Below are 26524 nucleotides of genomic sequence, written 5' to 3' on the forward strand. Positions count from 1 at the left end.
AGCCCAATGAATACTTAAACTTCATACTTGGAAGTATTTATGCTAAACGATCTCTAATCATGGAAATATTTATAGAAGGGAAACAAAAATATGCCTTACATTAAAATGGCCTTTTATACAAATTTGCACAATCTTATCAGCACATATCCATTTTTTCCAAACTTTTAAGCCTACACAAAAATATCACAAACTTGTCATTTATTTGAACTTAAAAAGTCCTACGAGCAGGCACCACTAGGTGCAAAAAGGGGCCTTTAGAGAACTAATTTTTCTGATGTTTAGGCTAGGCCCCAGGATGTCTGTTGAAGTGTCCTCAGAGATTAAAGAAGGCTGGGACCACCAATATGAAAGAAGCACAAAGAAGTATTTTTTTACCAGTAAAATAAATAATCTTGTGAGGTGCTCTTCTATTTAGTTTTTTCCCCACTATTTTCTTGTTACCAACACATTTATTATATATTAAATTTACAAATTCTTCCTAAATATATGATTGTGTAATGTTATTTTATTACTTTGTTTCTCTACTTTCTCCTTGCTGTGTTCAATAAACACAGACCAACACCTTCCAGTGTATACTGACGACAGACGGGACGCAGTCCTTTGCATTAATTAAATATTACAATATGTCATGGGGTCCCGGACAGCGAGTGTATCACAGAGCCCTGATTGGGTACACAAACGGGGAAGGTTTTTATTTTAATGATCCACTGGCAATGAAGAACAATACGTATGGACCTGCAGGACGATACCGGATTCACAAGGTTTTAGGAAACACCAACAGGACTGGACTGTGGGCCTATAGGTTGGACACCCCTATTAATATAAATAAGACAAACTACCACATGAAGTGCTGGAGGTGGTATTACTCAGAGCCTAATAGTACATTATGGGATGTTGGGCTGCCATCTTGTCCATGCTTGAAATCCCAGGCTGCTAAAGACTATAATTTTATTCCTGAGGTCCTTCCATCCATCAGTACTGATCTTATTAAGACTCTAAGACGATTACAAGGCAATGGGACAACTTTCCAGTCAACTCTCCCCAATGGCTATTCTGCTGGACTCAGATGTGTCTATGACCCAGAAGGATATTTGATAAGTGGATTCAGAGATCGATACTTTATATATGACCCAGATCAGAGGGGTGTTCAAGATCACATAGGTAGGTCTATGATAACTGGTAGATATATTGGTATGGATATATGTTATGGATATATTACAGAGATTGCTATAATTCACATATTATTGTTAGTGGCTAAACCAGTGCCTGCAACTATATAGATTGGAAAATAATAAATAATTGGTAATTAAAGGAAGAATACTGCCATAGTTGAGCTCCTAGCTGTTATTTGCCTGACAGTTTGGTAGTCTTTTGCCTTCCTTGCTTTCTGGGCACCTCCCCTACTTCTTTGCATGTATCAAGTTTGTAATTGGTTTGAGATATCAAGTCCCCCACCCCAACTTCTAAATCAGGGGCATGTGGAACTCTAGGGTTCCTCCAGAGGTTAAGCAATGAGCAACGTGTGACTGTCAGGCGGTCATATGGTATAATAATGTACTGTATGTTGTGGATATAGTTATTATAGCAGAGGTTTCTATTAAGACCTGAAAGTTATTTTAACGGTTCCCCATGTTAAAAAGTTTGGGAAACTGCTCTAAATAAACACCTCTCTATAACTTTTCACTCTCTTTCTATCCCTTATAGAATATTATTCTCGCTCTGCAGCACAACTGATTGCTGTTATTGTTTCTCCCTCCTCCATTCTAAACTCTGCTGTACACGAGACAGCAAGAGATAATACCAGGTCAAATATAAGTACTGAAATCTGCTATATGAAAACAAATATACATATATTAAGGAATACAGCACATTTATTTTTATCTTTTTTTCTCTCTCTCTGGAGTTCAGCTTTAAAACCCTTATTGCTCTATTTTTATAAGTGAGAATCAGACATTTCCTCAGGAGAATCTTTCAGGTCCATGTGTTTCAAAATTAATAACTGAATCCTACGAGGGAATATATGAAGGAATGTCTGATTCCCTGTTTTATAAATAGACCCTCTAGTATGAGATTGCATGTTATTTTACCTGCATATATATGATTCATGTTATTAAAAGTACACTGTCATCTAGTAACCACTTTATTTGTTGCCACAACAGCTAAAGATCTGCTCCCTTTCCAGTGGTGTTGTGTTAATACCCCTCTGTGTCATTTATTCTATGAGAGAAGACCTCCAGATTCCTGTTCAGACTATACATCACCAGGGCTGGGTACGTAACTTCTGCCATGATTTGGCTTTGTTGGGTCTAATAATTTTACCCCTCACTAAACATTAATTTTTTCATTTTTGGTTATATCTGTTCCATGAACTTAAAAAAAACTTGTTGACCATGTCAGAAATGAATAGTTATTCTGTATAATCTTTCAATAATATTTTAAAGTGGACCTAAACCCGCAATGCTCCTCTGTCCCTGTTCTGTCACAGGATGCCACCATCTTCTTCCTTTTCTTCTTTTAAATGATCTTTAGCCATCTTAATTGGTCGGGCTGGAATGACGTAGGCATGCAGGAGTTCATTCTTTCCTGGCACGTGGAAGAGAACCCATGATTCTCCTGCCAATCAATGCTGCAACACTTGACATCTGGGTGGCAATCAGGCACGTAGGTGCAGTTATTGCTGAAGGGACATCACTTATCCCTTTTTGCAATAAGCATCTGCTTGATTGTTGATTTTTCAAAACGAGACAATTTTGCAAGACAAACCAACAAGTATTCTTCTGTACTCATAGAGTGCTTCATAATAATAAAAAATGTGCATGTATTGCAGAGATGTACTGCATATGTTTTTTCTTTTGCTGTGCCTACACTTTTTATGTTGAATGTTGCCTGGTATGCTGAGTTTTGATTGGCTGCTAGAGATTTACATGCTTTAGCTTATTGAATAATTCTCTATTTCTGTATACTGTATGTACCATTGAATTAGCTTTGAGAGAATGCACAGCTTGAAATTGGCACAAGAGAAGCAGAGCCGGCAAAACCTAGCCATTTACTCTGCATGCCAATCCTCCCCCTCCTGCTGTTGCTATGTAAAGACTACAGTAAGTGGCATCCTGCAATCTTTCAGTATAATAATGATTCATTATTTTGAATGTTTTATATTCATTTCAGGGCAAGTGTACGGGACTTTGCATTTCTCTATGTTTGACGGACAAGAATACACATTTAAAGGTCTCGGGGAGTTTGTCATTGTCAGGCTTTCATCTGCCAAGGGAGCTAATGTTTTCACTCTACAGGGTCAGACAGAGAAACGCCAACTAGAGAATGGATATGCAAATACCACTGCGCTTGTACGATTGGCTGCATTCTACCAAGGCACGCTAAAAGTATGTGACTAGCGCACTCAAACGCCTGGAGATGGCCTTTGGTATTTTTCTCATATGGGGAAGTTTATCTCATTCTTTTGTTTGCAGGTAGAATGGCGAATATCTGAAAACAGGAAAGATTTGCTGACTTTAGTGGATGATAAACAGGTGGAATTCAAAAAATGTAAGTGTTTCTACCCTAAGGGTTAGAAAATATACAAAGACCACAAGATAGACCATATGTTTTATAAAAGCAACATTTTCTTAGTAATGACAGTATAAACACAGCACTGCCCTTACATATTACATATCTGTTAAAATATTAATAAAAAATATCTGCTTCCTAGTACATCAATCTTATATCTCCCAACATTTATTAGCATAGCCTGTTTAACCCCTTCAGGCACTGGTAGCAACAGATATATCTATGGAAGTCATATGTATGGATAAGTTTCTTGATTGCAGAAAGTAATATTTCTTGTTTTTTAGTCCTACATATTTACTCTCACATGGTACAAGCATTCATCTACTTTTTGTATTGCTTGTACAAGCAATTCTTCCACACTCCACGATATATTTGCCACTACCAGTATCTCACCCTCCCCTGAGGAAGCAAATCTGTGAAACCCATTGGAAAAAGAAACAAACCTCCTTATTTGTTTTGTCTTTTTGCAATTATATATTATGTGAAAATGCTCCAAATATTTTTTATACATTAGATGTACTAGCTAATTTTGCTCACAGGTGTAATTAAATGTTTTATCACTTGTCTACAATTCCCCTCTTTCCCAGGTTTTACTTCTCCCTAACCTTTCTATCCTGAATTATCTATTGTCTACCAGGGTTTGGCATATATATAGTTGATATACACTCCAAGAGGAACCCTTTTACAAACAATAGCTTTTCTAGTGATACATAATAGGTGAGGGCAAGTAAGACATCATTTATTATTTATTATTTAAAACAATTAACTCAGTGATTGGTGTGATATTTCTTTAATGTGAGCCTTACAAGTGTAACCTTATTCAGTGTTGTTCAAGCAAACTCTAATTCCTGAAACCCCCATTTTTCTTGCTACTACTTCTGGTTTTCCAAGCATCCTTTATGGGTATCATGTATCCACTAATGATGTCATTCCTTTTCATTGCCATAAGGTTTATATATGTTAATTAGTTCTTGATCATTTGTGTAAGACCTGTCAGTAACTTTATTTTCCACACAGCATGAGAACTATGCCTAGAATCTCTAAAGTAGCCCATTCCATTCTTCTCGCTATTGACTGGCACTTGGCCATAACAAGATGTATTGTGACTGATTGCAAGTTATTTCTATCTTCAAAAATCTTATTCTCTATCCGGTCTCTTCTTATTTTGCAGATGTAGTGTACTTCAGCCAAAATGGCTTCTCTCTCCTCAAACTGGAAGAAAAGAAAGTTGCCATTGTGTACAGCTGTGGCCTGCAGGTGTCTGTGGGGATGGGCGAAGGTGCCATTTTGCAGGCAGTGGTTCTTATACCTCAGACATTTCTCTATAAAACACTTGGATTGCTGGGATTATGGAGCACAAGTAAAGGGGACGACTTCACACAGTCCAATGGACTTGTTTTGTCTTTCCCAGAGAATATTTTGCCAAATGAGGAAAACCTTTATAATTTTGGTCTTTCATGTAAGTTTTCTGAAGTGTATTAAGAATTTATTTATGGATTTAAAAGAAGTTGGATAATCAATGGATATTCTTATTGGAGATCTTGGGAACAATATTATGTATGATTGTAATATTTACAGCATGCTACGGGAAGTTTATTGTAACTGTCCACTGATCAGGCTACATTTTGCCTGAAAATGCTCTTTAAGAGTTTTTGTTAATGTTGAAGCGGTAAGTAGTACAGTACAAAGAGGGTGCAGAAGTGTTGGTGCACAGCTGAGAGTGCAAAAGGTGCACAGATGTAAGCAGTGCAGAGCTCAATAGTGCAAGAGGGGTTCAAAGGTGAGCAGAGCAAGAAGGGTGCTGAGGTGAGTTGTGCTAAGCTAAAAAGTGCAGGAGGGGTTCAGAACTATATAGCTACATAGCTGAACAGTGCAAAGATGGTGAGAGTTAGAGGGTTGAGTTGTGGGGAAGAGTTACTTTCAGGGATTCATTTCAGGTTTTGCATAAGAAGTTAACTTAAATTTAGGATTACATTTACACCTTCAAGTTTAATGGGTTTTTACATCTGTTATCAACATTGTATAAAAATGTTTCTCCATGTTTGACTATTTTACTCAGGACAGAAAAGGGCCAGGCATTTCATTCAACTTTCCATTGCATAATCACCTCTATTTTTGAGTCAACTGGCTAATGGACTACTTTTAAGTCTGTTGCCCTTGACATTTTTCAGCATGAAGTTTGATAGTTATATTATATGTGATATATTATAGGTGCATCTCATCCCATTCATGCCATCCTTTTTTCTTCTCAGGGATTGTGCCAGCACCTGAAAGTCTTTTTGTCTCTAAACAAAGTATGGAGGCTTGGAAAGCCTTCAAGCCAACTTTCACTTCAGCTTTAATGACCGCAGCCGCACCAACAGCATTGCAAGATGCCAATTTGACGTGTTCAGGATTAATCCAATGTATACATGACTACTTGATGTCTAACAGCAGTGCTATGGGGCGCCAGACGACAAAGCTCTTTAATGACTTTAAACAGCTAGTTACACTGTATGGTAAGAACTCCACCATTTCTTCCGATGTTTCACTAGTTGGTGGGAAGGTCCTTTTGTAATATTGCAATACACAAAAAACAGCAAAAGATGTAAGACTCGTTGTATGGTTTTGTTATGAAATCAGCTGGGCTTTTGTTCTACAGCTACTGTTATAAGCCATTTCCGTGCACTTGCTGAAAGTTTTACATATAATTGCTAATTTTAGAGGTGTATTCACGTAATAAATTACAGTAAGGGAATAATTAAAACAACATACCACCTCATATTCTTTGAAATGCTAAAACCCTATACTGCTACAGGTGGTAAATTCTTCACAGTTTGCCTCTAAGTTAGCCTCATGCTCTGTCCATTTATCTGGGAAAGATAGTCATCTAAAAACACATGGAGGTGGATGAAAAATGTGGAAAATCCTGCCAAATATCTCAACAGTTGTGGTTGCAGGCAATAAAAATTTGCTATTTTTTACTGTGGCTATTTGAAGATAGCTTCAGAATGGGTATATTAATGACAAATGATTTCATTTTTTTATATATACAAGATAGAGTTTCTCTTTAAAATCACAAAAGCATGTGTTTAGAGACTTGAATCTGTAAAAATATTTTACCCATTTGTACCGAATTCTCCCCAAGTCACCTTATCACACAGCCTAATCATCACCACACCCAGCTTAAGGTTCTTATAGCCATGCCTGTTTTTATTTTACATTAGGTAATGGAGCTCCAAGACTTCTTGGCCCTTCTGTTCTTCAGCTGCAAGTAAATAATACATTTAAGGTGATATTTACTGCGTATGATCCAAATAATGACACAGTATCATTTTCCCTTGTGAAGCCCATTCCTCCAGGAGCTTCCATCACACAAAGTAAGTAATACTGTCACAAAAAAAGAGAGGTGTGTTATGTAATATATTATTTGGTGATATAACTGTTGTTGCTGAATCTTCCTGATTCCTCTTTCCAGATTTTTAATGTTTATATAATACTTGTCATGTTTGTATTTGTATCTGTGTTGCTGCTAGGAGACATTTATGATCCATATTTGTTTTGATTTTTACAATTTTACAAAAAAGTAAAATAGAGTACAAAGTTTGTATTGGAGAACCCTGTGTCCAAGGGAATTTTCCTAATTTCTGAGAAATTTCCTCATACTTTCTTTTGTGTTTCCAGGAGAGGAAGTTAAGATAAATGACCCCAAAAGCAATATTTTATCTGTTTCCTACTTTATTAAAAGCTATAAAAAGGTTATGATATCAGATGCATTTATTTCAATGATATTTCTCAAAAATCCTTAATTCCATTTTTAAAACTGAACGATAGCATAAAAATGTTGTTTTTCCATTTCTGACCATTTTATTGTCCATTCTGACCATTTTATTTAGGAAAACAAAAAGACAGAGAATTTAAGTCAGAATTTTTTTTTGCAAATAACACAGACCAAGTAATGGGGATTCATGGGAATGATGTTGAGCAGCAGCTGGGTAAACAATGGTTCTGCCTAAACTCTAATCCTCATGTTCAGAAGAGATCCGGTGACTATAGTCACCTATAATCACCTATAGATCAGATACTATAAAAGCTGGATGTTTTTATAGAAGCACAGAATATAACTGGGTATTGAAGTTTTAAAGAAATGACATAGAACATCTGAATGCTTCATAGGTTCAGGAATATTTTTTTGTTCTCCTGTTGGAGCAAATTAAACCCTCTTTTCTAATGGATTTTTTGCCTTCCTCTGGATCAGCTATATCTATAGGGTTTTATCTGGGATATGCTAGTTTGCAGTATGTTTATTTCCTTTGTGGTTGAATTTGATGGACTTCCTTCAACCTGACTAAATATGTAATAAAGTAGCTGTAACAATGTATTAAACTAGTGTAAATAAATGTGTGCATCTTCATAAAAATTGAGAAGGATACCAATAAGCTTATCAGAAAAAATAATTATCATCAAACTGCTGTTCCAGAATACTGCCCTTTACATTAGATTCCTATAAAGCTAAAACCATTTAAAAATTTTAAAAAGTTTTATTCATTTATCTGTTTGTATCCCCAGATGGTCAGTTTACATGGACTCTCCAAGATACAAAACTAACACAGCTGAATATACAATTAAATGACCAGCTCTCTGGTTCCATATTCAGGCCAATGGTACAAGTCTGTAGATGCATCAACAGTGGAACATGCGATTACAGCATTATTGTTGACAATTATTATGATAGCAGATATCAGGTAACTACCTTCCTGTTCAGATATGGTTTTATGGAGTTTTAGTTAAAGAAAAACAGTCTAAAAGTAAACAGCTTCTGCTTCTAGAAGATTTTGGAGTATATGTGCGGGAGTTTGTGCAAATTCAACTAAAACAGCCTTTGTGAGGTCGGGTGAAGATATTGACAAGAAGATTTGGTTTACAATTGGCATTCCCATTCATCCTGAAGGTGTTCTGTTAAGTAGGGTTGCTTTTTTCATATTGTGCAGGCTACTCAATTTTCTTCACCTCAAACCAAAAAAACATGTCTTTATGGGGCTGGCTTTGTGCACAGTCATGCTGGGACAAAAAAGCAGCATTCCAAACTATCACTACAAGGTTTGAGGTGTATGAGTGTCAAAATAAAACATCTTGGTATGCTTTAAGATTAACAAGACCCTTTCATTGGAAACACTTGAATTCAATAATTTAAAAGGGAGTGTGATCAAGTACTGTAACATAGAAGCATTGCTTAAAAAGAAATGTTGGCAGCAAAAACAAGACTACATGTACATTTGTTTGTCTAGGTTGTTGGCTGTACTTGTCCAGATGGATTCTCTGGAACATTTTGTTCAAACCAGGCCACACCATGCCGTGGAGAACCTTGCTTTCCTGATGTGTCCTGCCTCAATCAGCAATACGGTACTCATTATCTGTGCAGTAAATGTCCAGCTGGAACTGTTGCCAATGGTAGAGAAGGCGAGAAGTGCTTTTTGAGTGGTAAGTCAGGTGGAACTATACAGGTGATCCGCGTGTTAAGGACATCTGACATTCGGAAGACTCCTAGATACGAACGGGCTTCCCTGCTTCCCTCTTTAATGACCAAGACAAACTGCAGTTGTTTCTTTTTGCATATCAAAGCACAGCTTGCTCCAGAAGTTAATGAACGTCTAGGGTCCATAAAGTTTTTATTTTTAATTTTTTGTGATTAGTTCACTGATGATTTTATACAATAACTGACATCATGCTGCTTAATATTGTGCACAATTACTGTGGCCAAAAGATGCAACATTGTAAAACAGGATCCTCTCAGTGAGTTCTGAAAGCACAGAAGCCCATAAACCGTGTTAGCAGGTTCATGAAGCAATGCCTAAACGTTGGGGGTGCAGTGGGGCAGAATAATCCACGGTTTTATTTTTAATATGATTTAATTTTAAAGCAGTATAGAATTTTGGGCTCCCAGAGAGACTAAAAAGGGACTGTAAGATGTGATAGCTGCTTTTCATTACAGGTGCAGCTTTTAAAGCCCAACTAGTTATTTTTTAGTTTTAGATAGATTAGTGTAGAGTAAAATCCACAATTTTTTTTCTGTAAACTCAGTGGTGAGATTTGCAACTTCCTGTGTGGTCTCACAATGTTCAAAAAAGGATACAGGTTATTTTTTGACATTAGCATTTCATTTTTATTACAGTCTGTAACCATACTAGTTGGGTCATCCCCTATCATTCATTGTTGGGTTAAGTTCTTAACAAGATATTGAAGACCCAATCAACTCTAACCTTACTTTTATTAATTAAGTTGTAATGTTGCCTAGATCACTGTACATGATCCAACCTCTGCCCCCATTGGAGAACCCCAGCTCATTGTTGCTCTTTGCTGTAACAATCTATCATTGTGTAATGCGCCTGGGCACACAGACCAAAACCAACTCCAGATATCCTTAAATCAGGCTTTATTCAATGTCATAAAGCACGACAAGGGTTAAGTCCAAATAAGCGAAGTACAAGAGGGTAAGGCAAAGACAGGTCAAGAACAATCCGAGGTCAGGGCAGGCAGCAGGCAGAATGGTCATTAACAATCCGAGGTCAGGGCAGGCAGAGTTCAAGCAGAGTCAGCTTCAGACCAGGTCGCTATGGAGATGACAAAATGAGATAAACTTAAACCAACACAAGGATGCACCCAAGCACACTGTGTTCACAGAGGCTTATAGCAGGCAATGGTGTACAGGACAGGCTCTCCTTAAATGGCCAGAGTGACAAATGACCTTGCGCCACCTGGTGCAATCCCCTGCGGCCAATCGGAATTCAAACTAACTATGTCCCGCCCCCCCCGGCGAGGCAGCCGAGTGCCACGCTCTCGGGGGGTACAAGAGGAACGCATTGTAGCACGCGCACCTCTTCCCACAACAACCCCAGGATGTGCACTACTTTGCACATGCAAAGGAGTGCTGAGAGCAGGAGTTTCAGTAACCACGTCCGAAGGGATGCAAGGGATGGCGCCTGGCTGAACAGTAGTTTGGCCAGGACGGATCCCTCCGCCTGCAGAGAGAGACACGCTGCGAGCAGAGCAGCAGCCTCGGCCATGCTGCCTGCTACAGCGGCGTCTCCCTCTGTGGCTGGGATCCCCAGGGACACCGCGGGCTCGCAGGACGGGTAAGTTCCTTACACATTGTACTTGTGTAACTATTATAGAAGCTCCCTCATACCAGTACATATATATATATATATATATATATATATATATATATATTGTTTTCTTTTGGGTGAAGATTCTTTAACACTTATTTTTCTCGATGTTTGTACCCATAGACCTGTGTTTGCCTCCTTATCCTTTCCCATGCCACGAAAATGCAGATTGTGTCAGTTCCAATACCACATTTACATGTCGCTGCAGACCAGGATTCACTGGTGATGGGAAGAATTGTTCAGGTACATTTCAATGATAAACAGTATATGATATCATGCCATTAGTGCTGTGGGTAAAAAAAGCTGACCTTGCTATTTAAGTGCATGGTCCACATAATAAGAAAAAATAATATAACTGTGTAAATTTGAGAATATAAAAAAAAAATGGAGAGCAGAATTGACAGCCAAAATCTATGACACATGATATGAAACATGACCCAGCTGTCACCTACAGCCTGTTGATTATACTAGGAGAGCTCAGTGTAATTTATGGGCATGGTGGTTGCACCCAGACCTTAGCTCTATGGACAGAATGGTCTTGGGCAAAATGTGGCCTTGGGCAAATATGAGTTGGGAACCCCAACTGCATAGCATTCCAGCTCCCTGCAGCCTCCGACAATCAATTGGGGACCTGGAAAAGGTGGAGGCACAAGGTATTTGCTCAGTTTACCCCCCTAAATCCAACCCTGACTGTGGAGGTAGCACCACCACTGGCTAAAGTAAAGCAGTCAACCCTGTTTTATGTATTAAAAGAAAGTGAAAGAACTCAAGTGATAGGAATTTATCTAAACTCCAGTTTTTCAAACTCACCTCTAGTAAATCTATAAGCTTTGGAATGCACATAACACACCTTTTCACCCTAACCCGATCAAGAAAGTGAAACATCAGATATTGCTCAACTAGAGAATTGACTCACTTGTCTCTGAAAATGTGTTTTCCTGTATAGAAAGGTGATGAAATGTTAAAAAAACAAGCATTTCCTGTCAATAAAAGCAGATATACAAGGTTAACCCTAATCTAATCTGAAATGAACTTTATCTTTATTAATATTGAAAGTTTAGAAATGCAAAGAAACTTTTTTTTTTCCTTTTAGCCTGCTTATGTTTTCTGTATTGACATACATAAATGACAAATGATTTTATTTTGATTTTTAGATATTAATGAGTGCCAAAGTCTGACAGCGTGTCCAAGTGCTAAATATGAATGTATCAATAGTCTTGGCTCATTCAAGTGCTCCTGCCGCTACAAAAGTGTTGATGACTCAGAATGTGGTATGTACAAGTTATTGCAATGACTTCTTAGAACTAGTACATGGTAGTATGGCTGAACCTATCACATATTCTTTATGTAACACCATAACACTGCAGTAGTAAACTGTCAAGGCATAAAGCATCAACTCAGGTAAAAGAGTCCATTAAAAATTAAAAGAAAATAATGTATAGAAAAAAAGACCAAGGTTTATTTAATGATACATAGTAATTTAGCAAACCTAATAAAACAAAAAAAATAGTTGAACCAATACATCGATATTGAAAGTTTGAAAGGGTGTGCTTACCCATTAAAGGGGCAGCTATGCAGATTAGGCAACCCATAACTACTTTTATTGAGACTCTTCTACCATAACTGCTCTTTTTAGAGTTCTGGGTTGTCCACAAAAAAGTGTTCCCTTTCACCTTATTGTATTATTCTTTAGGTAAATAAAATCTAAAAATCACCATCATCTCCAGATAAAGCTGCCACTCAGTCCAACCACACTCTTTCTTTGGCTCTGGATAAAGTTGCCCCTGCCACCTTTTGCTAACCCCAATCCTGAAGAAACCCTCTCATAACCCCTCCCAACCGTTTAGCTACCATCCTATCTCCCTTACGTTCCCAAACTTCTTAAGCGCCTTGTCTATAAAAGACTCACCGATTACCTGAGCACCAACTCTCTCCTTGACCCCCTCCAGTCTGGCTTTCAAGCTGCTCATTCCACCAAAACTGCCCTTACTAAAGTGGCCAATGACCTCATCAGAGCTAATTCTCAAAGCAACTTTTCCCTTTTCCTTCTCCTTGATCTTTCCTCTGCTTTTGACACTGTTTATCACCCCATTCTAATACAAATCATGGCTCCATTGGTATCTGTGACACTGCTCTCTCTTAGTTTGCTTCTTATCTGTCTGACAGCTCCTTTCAATGGTAATTGCTCCTCTCCCACTCTCCTCCCTGTTTGGTGCTCCCCAAGGGTCAGTCCTTGGACCGGTTCTTCTTTCTCTGTACACCTCCTCTCTCTGTAGTCTCATGTTCTCATTTGGTTTACAGTACCATCTGTATGCTCACTCAAATCTATCTGTCCACCCCTGACTTGTCTCCCTCAGTCTTGGATAAGGTCTCATGCTGCCTGTCAGCCATATCATCATGGATGTCTGACCGATTCCTGAAACTCAACCTGGATAAAACCGAACTCATCATCATCTTCTCCCTCACATTCCAAATCTCCCACTTTTGAAACCCTCACTACTTCCCACCACTACATATCCCCCTCCTATTGTTTGTTACTTCACCCCACTCCTAGATTGTAAGCTCTTCTGGGCAGGGTCCTCTCCTCCTGTGTCACTGTTAGTATCTGTCTGTCATTTGCAACTCCTATTTAATGTTCAACACTGCATAATATGTTGGCATTTTATAAATCCTGTTTAATATTATTATTATTATTATTATTATTATTAATAATAATAATAATAATAAATATATAGCTCACACATTTATTCCCTTACTTTGGATAGTTAAGTGAATGGTTACAATAAAGTAAAAGTTTAATTTTACTGTGAAGATCCCAGGAATCATTACCTATTCTTCTTTGTACTCCCCTACCCTCTTTAATCCACCTCTGATGTCCAGAAGATTACTTCTTACCAGCACTTCCAGATGTAGTACCATCCCTAGAGGAGCTGGTGGTTTGCTTTTGGATTCTTCTCCTATACCAATGCTTGTCAGCTCAGAGCCTGGACCCATCACCAGCACATCAATTGCTGGTGATGGGTCCAGCTAGAGGTTTACAAAAGGATAGGAAAGCAGTTTACTTGCACAATTAAAAGGTACAGATGAATCCCTCTATGATGGATTATACTCTGGTAGAGCCTCAGCTTTAATTTTTTTTAGCTTGAATCTTTACTCTCCATTGGAGTAATTACATTACGCTTCTATCCAATATATTTACTATCTATTATATGTGTATTTAGGTTATCCGTCTTGGATAGAGTGACCCCCTATTTGGTTAGTGTATTTTTAGCATGTTTTCCCAGGAGACAGCTCTTACTGAACCTATATAATTGCCAAACTAATCATGTCCCAGATAGTCATTTGACATGTTTTACCAACGTGTAATATGTCTCAGACTCTATTTAGAACTCATTAAATATTGTCGAATTGTTTCAACATGTCATTCAACAGCTCAGTTTTCCTGCATGAGCGGCGTGTGCTGTTTTAATTTATTTTAGAGTGTTCTTATATAAAGTTCCATATTAAAAGTGGGGCACAACACATTCTCCACAGTGTTAAAAGGCAACACTGGAAGGGGTTCTTCTATTTAAAGCTCAGTAATTGAAAGCTTTAGCTGCATTAGTTTAACTTTCGGCTCAGCGAGTGGTTTTAGGTATATTAGGCGTACAGAAAAATGTGTTATTTAAAGTGCTGCCATACCCAGGCTACATCATTTTCACAAAATAGCTTATGTAAAAGAGGTTTTAGTAACATTCATGGATCTTTTATGTAAACTTATAAGGAGGTTATCAGAACAGAAGATGATTTCAAAAAATAACATAGCCGAGAGCTCTAGTTATCAATGTATGTCTGACTGTCCTGTCCAGCATTCCCATAGAAGAAAACTGCCAACTATCATTCCTGTAACCTTTTCTTGTCTCTAGCACAGAAAAGTTGTAGAAATTCCAGATATTGAAATGTTCCTCCAGAGATTTGGCAATGTGTTAACAAAACCCACTTCTATTTTTTTATAACTAGCCCCCCATTTCTAATAAAAAACACACACCCTTTCCATAATTTTTACCCAGTAAAGGTCCTTATTCAACCCACTTAATATGAATGATTTCACAATTGTCAATTGGCACTCATAGGACCTTTATTATTATGGTGCAGACTCATGTATCATGCAAAATGAATGGTATAATAAAACAAATTAAAGCACATAAGAAAACATTTTACACATCTTAAATCCAGAAGATCACCAATATTCCAGGTGTAGAACCATCCCTGCAGAAAATGCTGGTTTGATGTTCAATGTTTTTTGTTTTATAACTAGCCTCCCACTTCTAATACAAAACAACCCCTCCCCAAGCTTTTGCCCTAGTGAAGGTCCTCAGTATTATTTAACCAGCTTTATGGGGGTGAATTTACCTCAAAATAATAAACAAAAGAAGGAAGAGGGCTGTTAAAGACAAAATTAGATTTGTGCAAAAAGTTATCTAGCTGCTCTAGCTGCAGCATCTTCTGCCACAATTTTGCTCATGGATAGGAGCATATTTAAAAGTGAACCCCGCTATGTATTTGCACCATTGACCAAAAGAATGTTTGAGGAGAACTTCTCCACAGCATACTTTTTCTTCTCTATTTAACACTAAAATCAACACACTAAAACATCCACTAAAGTTAGGTATCTAGTCTTCTAGTTCTAAACCCGGGCACGCCTCCTCTTCCATATTTAATCAATATCGCTCCTCCCCTTGACCAATCAGGAAATATCCCCTTAATCATCCCTGGCTACTTAGCTGGCACAGACACAGCACTCAGAATTCATGCAAGGTGTCTCCACTTGTGCTGAGGCCCCTAGCTCTGCTGAGCATTTCCTGTACACCTGTTGGTTAATTCAGTGCTTTCCTTGTCCAGCTCCTGTGTTAGCTGCTTGTTGCCCAGTCTGTTTTTTCCCAGCCCATTCCCTTGTGCTGTTACTGTGTTCGTCTCTGTCTGTGGTTATCCCTGCCTCACCTGTGCCTCCTGTTGCTTCCAGTGTCTCCTGTGTTCCCTGTGTCTGTGGTGACCCCTGTGTTACCGGTGTCTATTTCCTGGATCCCTGGTATTTGACCTCTCTTAGTTGCTCCCTGCCTCAACTCCGGCCTCCCTTGAAAATTCTTCCGCCTAGTGATTTGGTACCGTATATCATCCTGGCAACCCTGGTTTGCCCAGGGACCACAACCTGGCAGTAACCAGCAGTGCAAAATCCTCACCATTAGAGGCTCTGGAGAAGACCTGGTTACTGCTTGAACTCTGTGCTTTAACCCTTCTCAGGACTCACACATTTTTGTGCAAGCCGTACCACCCCCTTGAGGCTCTGTCTCCCTAGGCATGACACCCAAAGTGAAAGATACATTGCAACATCCACTAAAATGAGGTATCAAGTCCTTTAAGAACCTTTTCTTTTCATTCCAAAGTATTGGATTACTTACAGCTCTTCTTGATGTCCCCACCACCTCAAGCCTGTCTGGAGAAATGTGTCAGGATTAAAAGGACAACAATTCTATGAACAATTATACTTCTTTGTCTGCCATTGTAAATATGGGTATAATGCTACCTGTCTGTATGAAAGAGACTTCTAGACTAGTGGATCTTTGTTTAGAAAAGATACATGGTGGCTCAGAGGGTAACACTCTTGCCTTTGCAGTGCTAGGTCCCAGGTTTGAATCTTGGAGAAGGGAATATCTGCATGGTTCTCCCCGTGTTTGCGTGGGTTTCCTCCGGGTACTCCAGTTTCCTCCCACATTCCAGAAATATGCAGTTAGATTAATTGGTTTTCCCTCCAAATGTGTCAAGTCTGGGTAAAGCTGCATACACACTTGCAATAATTATTGTTGGAAACGAAACGACTAACGACCGTTCGTCCGATATTCGTTAACAAAAAAGGTGCACAACGACGCCAACGAATGAGGATTGTTGCTGGAAACGAACGTCCATCCCGGCAGATCTGATTGCGCGATGATCGTTTGCTATCTATTGTGTGTATGGTCGTTCAGTGATCGCGGATGGTTCTGCAGTACACTTTCTCCTTTCCATGTCACTTCCTGCATCGTTCAAATGATTGTATCTAGCGTGTTTACACTATTGGTAGATTATTTTTGAACAATCGTATCGTTACAGCATGTACAGAATTGTGCAAAATATGATCGATCAAAATAATCGTTAGTCGTTCGTTCTCTAACGACAATTATTGCACGTGTGTACCTAGCTTACCTCAGAAAAAAGAGGAGCTGCTGATGGAGATGTATTAGGTCAGGGAAATGGAGAGCAGCAAATGGGGATGTGTTAAGACTGGAGTTGTGTTCAAAAAACTAAAAACTAGAACAGCCGATGGGTGAGAATGATTGTAATTTATTCCATTTTTCCAAAAGTTGAATTTTAACGTAAACCTGTTGGACATAGCACAATGAGAATTGAGCAGGATTTCTCTGGCTATATTTAGCAGATTTACAGATTTCAATATATTACCACCCATTAATGAAAACAGACATCTTGGTGGAAATCTAATTAATAGTAAACACAAAGAAGTATTAATTAGCTCCCATGATACCTTGATAGTGTTTCTGCACTGTCTTCTCTGCTTCTTTAATTTGACTTAGATACAGTAACATAGAAAAAGCTAAAAAAAATTGGTTGGATACTGTAAATAATGCCTAAACTATTTATATCATTTACTTTCTGTGGGATCTACATGTTATGGCTAATGTTTTTATGTTTTTCGTTCCAGGTGACTCAACAAATCCACCAGGTATACATAAATATGTTGTGTATTTTATTCTGAATGGTAAATGTTGTTACGGAAAAAAAATAGCCTTGATTTGCCAAATTAAATGAACACAAGCATGCTAACCAGAACTTAAGTCATATTCATTTTATACTATTTTAGGCATATAATAGGCATGATAGTATATTAATTTACTATAATCTGCTGAAGTGTGGGCATTATAAACTCTATAATAATGTTTGATGGAGTGAACAATGGCTACTTCAGAACAAATTATATTGATATTCTTATTTTCTGGGACAGTAATGGTACTGTATGTAGCTAACCATGCTTCAGAAGAGAATATACAAATACTATTTATTTAAAAAGGACTTTGTTTAGACACCCGGTACATTTAAATTGCCAAATTTAACATTTATCCTTACATTTAGCCTTAGCACCCCAAACTTTAATGATATTGTTAAACTATCCCAGTAACCTAATCCCTTATATTTCACTATCCTCCTTTGCAACTGAGATTGTTAGTGATTAAAGTGTCCCATGGCATAATGTAAAAACATTCATATCTAAGCAATGAGAGAATCTGCCGTGGTTTAGGTTCATAAACAGCTTAGCAAATCTTGCTCAAAGAATCACAAATCTTCTAGTAAACCCTATTGAAATATATGGGAAAAGGGGGGGTCATGTTATTTAATTTTTTCCATTTATATATTATTTGAAGAGCTCCCATGGTTAGTTAAAAATTCTATAAAATGCCACATCCCAATATAGAGATTATTATTTGGTTATCAAACCAAACAAAGGGACTTTTAAGGCGTCCAACAATGATAATAAACAACATATAACATATAAGTATTTATTTATTTGCACTTAAAACCATTTTTAAAACATTCAACACAGTATGTTTTTAACAAACATGGTCTCAAACAGAGTAACAATAAAAACGTCCATGTTGTTTACTGTGTAATAATCTCATTATTGCATCTTCACACGTTTCGCATTTTGCTTACCTGGCTCTGTTTATTGAGGGGACAGCATGGTTTTGATTCTTTCTGGCACGCTAAATGGGCAGATGTGAGTATTAGAGGTAATATTTATGTAAAGAACAATTTCAAACAATTAGTATCAAAATAGTTTTTTAATGTCGCATATGGTTACAGGTCTCATTGTATCCTAAAGAAGTGGAGAACTGGTCCGTGAAATGTGTTGATTTGCAATAATGAGCTGACCATGGAAGAAGAATATGCATTATGATAGTTGTTCCTCACTTCTGGTGGCAAACCTGTAAAGTTTTCTGATAAAAGTTTGCAATTCACAAACTTCACATATCCCAGGGATTCGGTACAAACCAAAGGCAGCAGCAAACATGAAACTTATCCCTACCCGACAATAAAAACTATTGCTCCATTAAGGATAACCTAACAAATAAATACACATACAACCAATACAATGACACACATGCAAATACCTAAATTATACTTTTAGATTTTCATAGTACATAAAGCAGATGTGGATGATCTGTAGCTATGCAGCTGTCAAGTTGACTATAAGATTCCAATCTTCCTCCTCTACAGCTGGAGGACTGCAAATGTCTAATGTCTGAATTTTCCAATAATTTATGGAGACTATTAATGGATTTCCTATTTATAGGTTGGAACATATTTAACTGCACCTTAACCTGGCTGACATGGAACTTTACAGGAAACATTTCCAAGTTAAACAATGCCACTTTCCAAAAATATGCCAGACAGTATGAAAAAACAGTAAGTATGATTTAATTACTTTATATCTACCTTATGAAATGGATTATAGGAGCATAAGCTGAATTCATTAAAGAACACTGCTTTTAGCAAAACCAAAATCCGCTGCCTTAGTTGATAAGTGGAGAGCTTGTTTGTTGTGCTCAGAATGATTCTTCTCTTTCTTCTTACGCTCTTCTATTTTAAAGTCATGTTGTACAATTAAACACTTTTGCACAGATGCAACATTTTCATGGCCGAAGTTGATTGTTCATGAAAATCAAATTAAGTACATCTGTTCCCCAATAACAATTAGTATTTCCTTGTGCTGGATCATAAATGGACTACAGCTCATGACCAGTATTGTAATATATTCTGGAGTACTCAGCAGGGTGCCTACCCTTTCCATGGGTAGCGATGTCCATCCCTTATTCATTCCTCTTTCACAGAAAATGATCACTAAGGGTAGGTTAATACTTGCCTTGGCATTGAGCTTGGTCACCAGAGTTTTGGTTTTGAAAGAACCAGTACTTGCACATTTGACAGCTGGTGGCAGTGAGCAGTACTGGTACCTCGCACTGCCCTTCCCATTTATTCTCTATGGGGCTGCTGCCGGGGAGAAGCTACACGTAACATCTCCCCCACGGCAGCGGTGCACTGGCATGAGGAAGTGGTAAACCCACTGAAACCTCATGGTCAGTGTAAATAGAGCCTAAAGATCATTTCCAGCAACACATATTGGACATCTATATGGTGTGGATTTAGGGCATTGATATTCTTAAAGTGCATATCAAGACTGCAATAATGTTTTTTTTTTTCTTTCCTTTAAATAACAAATACAATCATTGAGAGGTTGTACAAATAGTACTAAAAAATAAAACATTTTTAATAATTAAATAATCCTATTTCACAGAGGTGATCATCAAATAGAGGCAATTAAACAGGAAAGAGTGACTTTGGATTTGGGTATAAAAGATGAACAATATTCCTAAATAATGTACAGTTGGGAGTTATGTGTCGTAGGTGCTGTAAGGGAGATTTACCTTTACTTCCTGTATAGCAGTTAAACTGTTTCACCCGAGTGAGGGAATACTTGCAACTTTAACACAGATAGAAATTTACCTCTAATAGGTGTTTTGTAGCCTTCTACTACTCTACTAAATAAAAACCTTTTAATTTTTTGTCTGTGTTGCTGTTGGAACTTGTCTAATATTCCATGTCCTACAAAAACATATAGAAAAATCTTTCTAATAAATAGCAGTTAAAACCTGACATGAATTCCAACTATTCCCAAATAGATGCAACATTGAAATATGCTTTATTTCCAGCAGGCAATAAATTAGGGTGTTTCAAACCATAGTAATGGCTAACAAAAGGCTTATATTGCATCAACAAATATATTTTAAATATTTTATTACTATTTGTTGTACTACAAATTTAACATTGTCTTTCATTCTGATATACTACAGCTAGAAAATCTTCTATCACTGGGATTTCAGAACAAGTTCCACAGCCTGCATTTCAAGGAAGCTCAGAATGGAAAATCATTTGAATACAGAATCAATGTTTCTAGTGATACCCCACACTGGTTTGTAAAGGATTACTTAGCCCGAGTCCAGAGTTACTATGAAATTGACACATCATCGGTGGAAGGTACCATGCAATCCTTTTTTTTGTCTCATGCATTAGTTTTCTCCGATTTATTCACCTTGTAACCCTCACACTAACACACCCTGTAAACATATGATCAACTTTTTTCTGTAAACTTAAAGGCAGGTTCACACTTGACTCTTCTATATGCAATTTCTCATGGCTCCCCATGTAACAGCTGGTGGTAGTGAGCTGTTCTAGTACAACTCACTGCAGCCCCTATTCATTCCCTATGGGGCTGCTGCAGGGAGAGCTACATGTAGCATATGTAGCAGTATTTCCTGGTGCAAGGAAGCTAGCGCATCACAGCCTCACTACCAGTGTGAGTTATCCCTAACTTTACTAAAGTTAATGTAACCCTTTGTTTGCATTTTGGTCCTCTGTGCACCAGAAGCCTTTCCTTGGTTGGAAGATAACAATACTGAAGTACCAGGACTGGACATTTTGCAGAAAAAGAAAGTGTTCTGTTCTCAGTATGAAAGCAGTGGTCTTTCTGCAAAAGTCTGACACGCTCCCTACTTGGTCAGAACGAGAGCTCTCCAGTTAACAAGGAGCATGAACTTTGCTGATCTGTAGTTCTGATTTAGAGGGGAAAAGGAAGGATGCAGGGTTGTTTGGCCTCTGTCGTGAGACCACTATACTTGCTGAAAATAGGTAATGTCGTAAAGGAAATAATCACATTGGCTGGCCAGTTTACCTGACAGGAGGTATTTTTCTCTTTTTCAGTCCTGAAACATGATCCTGCCATGATTTGTAAATATCAAACATAACTCACAATCTATGGTCCATAAATCCTGGCTCTTGAGAACTGGAGTTGGACATCCCTGAATAGCCAGTCATTGGGGTGGAGAGGCAGGTCAAGAAAATTGGCAGAATGGGGGATCATTAAATGTAAATCTTTTACTGACAAGAAGTGGGGGTACATCTGCTTTATAGGAACACACTAAAAACAGAGATTCTCATAATTTCATACTCTATCAAAAAAAACAAAAACAAAGTTTGTGCTAGACATAGACTTTAATAGCAAAATTATTTTGTTACTTGATGTCTTTTGACTTGTATAATGAAAAGGTATCACAATGTTTTCATTTTACTGTACAATAGATGTTGATGAATGTGTCACTATGGAGAATAACTGCAGTAACACCTCCCTGTGTGACAATACCTATGGAGGATACAGATGTGTATGTAATGCCAGCATGAAACTGGAAGGGGACAACTGTGTGTCAGGTAATATGATTATTTCCAATAGGTTTTACAAAGGTTTTAATTAGGAACTTGGAATAAAGCAGCAAACTCAGTGTAAGATTTTTAGAGTACAGCAGCCTACAGAACAATTTCTGGCAATACCGAGGTCTGTGTCTACCATTGGGGAAGGTTGTACATGTGGTCCATTAATAAGCAGTGGCATTAGGGAATTCCCAACCAGATTTTTTAGAAAAGTCCAAGTGAGCCACATCTGTTTTAGCGGATATTATGATAGAATAATGTTTTGATAATGCAGAAGCCATGATAATAGCAATTTGAGATGATATAGTAGCTTTAGTAGAAAGCCATGTCAATAAAAAATTTGATTAGAAAACTATGGTGACACAGTGAGCTTTACTTAAAGCTATGAAGATACCATGACCTCAGTAACATATGGTATTAAACTTTCCTAAGAAGACAGCTAGTAGCCTTGATAGAATTCTATGATTATACAGTAGATTTTATAGACAGTATTTTTGTAGAAAAGGCTTAGTGGATAGCTATGGTGATGGTAGCCTTCAATAAGTAGTTTTAGCAATAAAGTGGCCTCTACAGACAATTATGGTGATTGTTGGCCTTTTTAGGCAGCTGTGTTGATACAATGGCTTCCAGCACAAGTTTTTTTAGGCCAGTAACCTCAATAAAATTTCATGGTCTCGATAGTAAGCCATGTTAAGACAGTGACCTCCTTAGCAAGCGATAGTGTTACAATGGACCCAGTAGTAAGTCAAAGTAATACAGCAGCCCTATTGGAAGCTATATTGATTGAGTGGTCTCAATAATATTGCAGTGGCCTCAGAAGGAGGCCAAAGTGACACAGTCACAGTCTCAAGGATAAGCCTTGGTAATACAGTGGCATCAGTGGGAGGTTATTGTGGCACAGTGGCCTCGATAGTAAGCCATAGTAATACAGTGACCTCATTTGTAATGCACAATCATACAATGGCCTCCAGTAGTATTGCACAGCGATATGTGGGCTCAAAAATCAGATGTTCTTTAACAGCCAGTAAAAAAATAAGGTAATAGTTAGAGTAGGTCAAGTAATGGTGACTAATCAACTTGTACTGGTAGGTTTCTTACGTATTATTTTGGGAAGCAATTTTATATACTTTTAAATCTGAAATACTTTTTAATATATTTTCATCTCTTCTGTTTGCATTTGTCATTTATTTTTGGAGAAGACAGTACTATAGAGACATATTGTTAACATTCTTATGACAGATTATTGTGTAAACACCCTAAAGATGAGACATATTAGGATAAAAATACTTGTAACCTGGTATTAATGTTGAGGTATTGTTATCCTTTTGTTGCTCAGCTTACAAGTCGGATGGTGAGCTGTGGACCAGCACTAGCAGTACTGCCAACTACGACAACCTACTTATTGCCTTAATTTTGGGATTTGGAATCCCTCTTGTTCTGCTATCCATCCTGCTAATCTATTGTGTTTGGTTTAAGAAGAAGAGTGGAGAAGCTATGTAAGTAGACATTTATTACTTCTATCTAAATACAATAAATGAATAATGTGGTCAAACTTCCAGGCTGTTGTATGTAGTTATGAGGTTTGTTGAGGAACAATCTTCCTTTCATGGACTTGTGGCCATTGGAAAATGGAACATGGATGTCATACTTAAATGATAAAACGAGCATCATTCAAAATTTTATTTCTGCAATGATGTACTAAAATCTAGGCTGTTGACTAAGCAAAATAAAATATCACTTAGCAATTTTGGTAAAAAGTCAATTTGCACATAATATCCAATATTCTGCAAGGAATACATTAAAAACATGTTTTTTCTTACACTTGATTGGATGGTGCTTCACTATGCCAAGTGAATTATTCCTTACAAAGTAATCAATTACTCTTCTATGCCTAAAATCCATAAAGTAAATTACCCCGATCTCACCACAAGGATTATGTCTTTTATGAGGATTTACCAGCAGAATGTAGTATTTTATAGGTTGTTGCTGACACTAGAAATCCAATATTACATAGCTTTACTATTAGGGATTTGTAGATGTACAAGTGCTGTATACTTTCAGATACATTCTGATTGTGAATAAGATAAGTATGAGATGCTTCCAATTTTCTTGATTAGGAAGATGATTAGGACCCATTTTAACCTCATTTTACATAAGCTTTTGCATCCGCAAAAGAGCAGTTTTTACTCCAATAATGTACTTACAGTGGTCACAGTGTCATCTCTTCTCATCTTTCTACTTAACACAGCTCTAATTTATGATCTAGAGCATCATTTCCCAATCAGGGTTCTCTGAAATTCTACAGTTCCACCAAGGTTTCTACAGGTTCCTTCAGCAATGTACAGCTTGTGACTCTTCGGCCAATTTAACTGATACCAATGGTCATTTTGGCTATCTGTAAGGGTGACATTCTTCCAAATAGCCAGCAATGTAAGCGGTATTCTGGCCAATGACTACCTCACTAATACACCCTGGGCTGTTGATATAGTAATTATAGCAGAGGTTTCCTGAAGACCTTAAAGTTATTTTAAGGGTTTGAGAAAGTTTGAGAAACACTGATCTAGTGTCAGAAGGCTTACAGCATGTCCCTGTTGCAAAAATTAACTCCTGATTATTACATTAATTCTAATCATTAATGCATTAATCCGGATCAAAAAACATTTAAAGTAATTCCCGCAGAATTGTGTAGCCAGTATTTAAAATTTACTGAGTACTGACATCACATAAACCAGAGAAATCACCTTTTTTTGTGTACATTAACAGTCTGCAGTTGGAAGATGGCAAAATCTACAGCTAAATATGTGGTCGGCTTACTTTTTTTTTAAGATTACAAGATCCTCTTGCAAATAGTTAGGTTTTTTTTGCTAACAGTTCTCTCCATGGCCCTCAACACATTTGGTATTTGGTTGTCCTATATTATAAATTTATTCAGTATTTTTATAGTGCAAAAAACAAAACAAAACAGATTCTTAATAAAACAGAACAAATATATGACATTTATAAAGTGCATTGTGTTCTCTTTCCAGCATTGCCTCTGCTCCTCCTGAAAATTTAATTGAGAGTTCAAATGTATATGACACAAACATCTACAACTCCGAGCCGACCCCCTTCTACAAGGTGCACTTCACACAGCCAATGGAATAAGAACTACATCAACAGTAGAATGCAAAGAATACCTACTACCTCAGCAAAGTGTCACAGACTACACCAATGCAGCTGTCACTTAAGTGCTGACAATCATAAAGAAGATAAAAATCTAAGAAGGACGCCTAAAATCAAATCAATCTAACCAATGGTTTTCTGCACCTGATAGTGGCAACCAATTATAGCAGAACCATTTTTTAATAAAACCTACATCTTCCAGAACTGATATCCCATGCTTGTACTTTGCTGACATGTTGAAAGCCCAAGTATGGGCAAAATCTATCTCTAGCCTAACCCACCCTCCTCTAATCCATCCCACCCTTTAATCCATTCCACATACATGGATTCACTTAAATTCCTATTATCAAACCAAACAATGGTGTCACACATTACTGGGGGATTCTTCATGGAATAAAACAGAATTTGGAATTTATTAACTAGCCTCCCAGGCAAACTGATCAAAAATACACATATTGCCCCTGATTCATCAAGCAAAATCGGATTATCGCTCGCGCATTCGTATTAGCGATCCGGAATCGTACGCGGTCGCGCTATTCAGCAACTTCAGTTGAAAAATGCACTGCACTTTTGCACAGTCCTCATTAAGGTAAGTTTGTATTTGATTTGTGTATATTGCTTGTTTTGCTTCATATTCACTTTAGGAGACTGCAGCACTAAACTAGGGGCATGGGACAGGAAGAGATAAGTAAAAAAGCCATTCTTTTCAAGGACACAGTGGTCGCCAAGCTTGTTGGACCTGCGGACCACTAAATGCACAAACTCCAAACTGCGCATGAGTGGGGAGCCATGTGTCACTTAAAAAGGAAGAAACTTCCCCCATAGTGATGTCATGATGCTAGAACCTGCCCACCCTCCCATCGTTGGTCTAAGCATGCTATGGGAGAGTGGGTGGGTCGTATCCAGAGACAAAACCCGCCCACCGCCCTGAGCTTGCAATCCGTATAGTAAACATGGTCCGCGGCCACAGACCACCGGTTGGCGACTGCTGGGCTAACAGTCTTTCTTTTGAAAGAGTAAATGGCCAAAACCCCACATATGGCCAGTTGTGACCCTTTAAGAGGTCCACAATTTTGCAATCAGTATGACTTGTTGAAAAGGAATACAGTTTTTTTGTATAATCAAACTCCTAATTCATCTAGGATCTGAAATTCTAATCACATATATAATACTCTAAAAGCAAATATAAAACCTGGAAAAAAATTATTGTTCCAATATTATAACTCCTGCAAACCACAAAATAATTTACTCTTTCATAAAAATGTAATAAAAGCCCTATATAGCATTGCCTGAAATAGAAA

At 37.7% G+C, this 26524-nt stretch overlaps 2 protein-coding genes and 1 long non-coding RNA gene across 3 annotated transcripts; all 3 read left to right on the plus strand.

The window, feature by feature from the left end:
* The first annotated feature begins 713 nt into the window (after positions 1-713).
* Positions 714-6124, plus strand: LOC140329893 (sushi domain-containing protein 2-like). Its single transcript, XM_072410285.1, has 5 exons — positions 714-1161; positions 3169-3383; positions 3471-3546; positions 4739-5026; positions 5820-6124. The coding sequence occupies exons 1-5, from the start codon at positions 714-716 to the stop codon at positions 6122-6124; spliced, it is 1332 nt and encodes a 443-aa protein (XP_072266386.1).
* A 664-nt stretch (positions 6125-6788) lies between these two features.
* On the plus strand, positions 6789-9021 carry LOC140330150 (uncharacterized). The gene is made up of 3 exons (XR_011920648.1): positions 6789-6926; positions 8116-8291; positions 8835-9021. It is a non-coding gene; the product is annotated as an uncharacterized lncRNA (long non-coding RNA).
* Positions 9022-10152: 1131 nt separating this feature from the next.
* Positions 10153-25552, plus strand: LOC140330151 (uncharacterized). Its single transcript, XM_072410461.1, has 8 exons — positions 10153-10955; positions 11867-11983; positions 17446-17466; positions 19093-19205; positions 20651-20834; positions 21936-22061; positions 23398-23557; positions 25088-25552. Exons 1-8 carry the CDS (start codon positions 10820-10822, stop codon positions 25203-25205), a joined length of 975 nt encoding a protein of 324 aa, XP_072266562.1. The 5' UTR covers positions 10153-10819; the 3' UTR covers positions 25206-25552.
* Positions 25553-26524: the final 972 nt, after the last annotated feature.

This window comes from Pyxicephalus adspersus, chromosome 4, assembly GCF_032062135.1.
Source record: "Pyxicephalus adspersus chromosome 4, UCB_Pads_2.0, whole genome shotgun sequence".
Taxonomy (NCBI): Eukaryota; Metazoa; Chordata; class Amphibia; order Anura; family Pyxicephalidae; genus Pyxicephalus; species Pyxicephalus adspersus.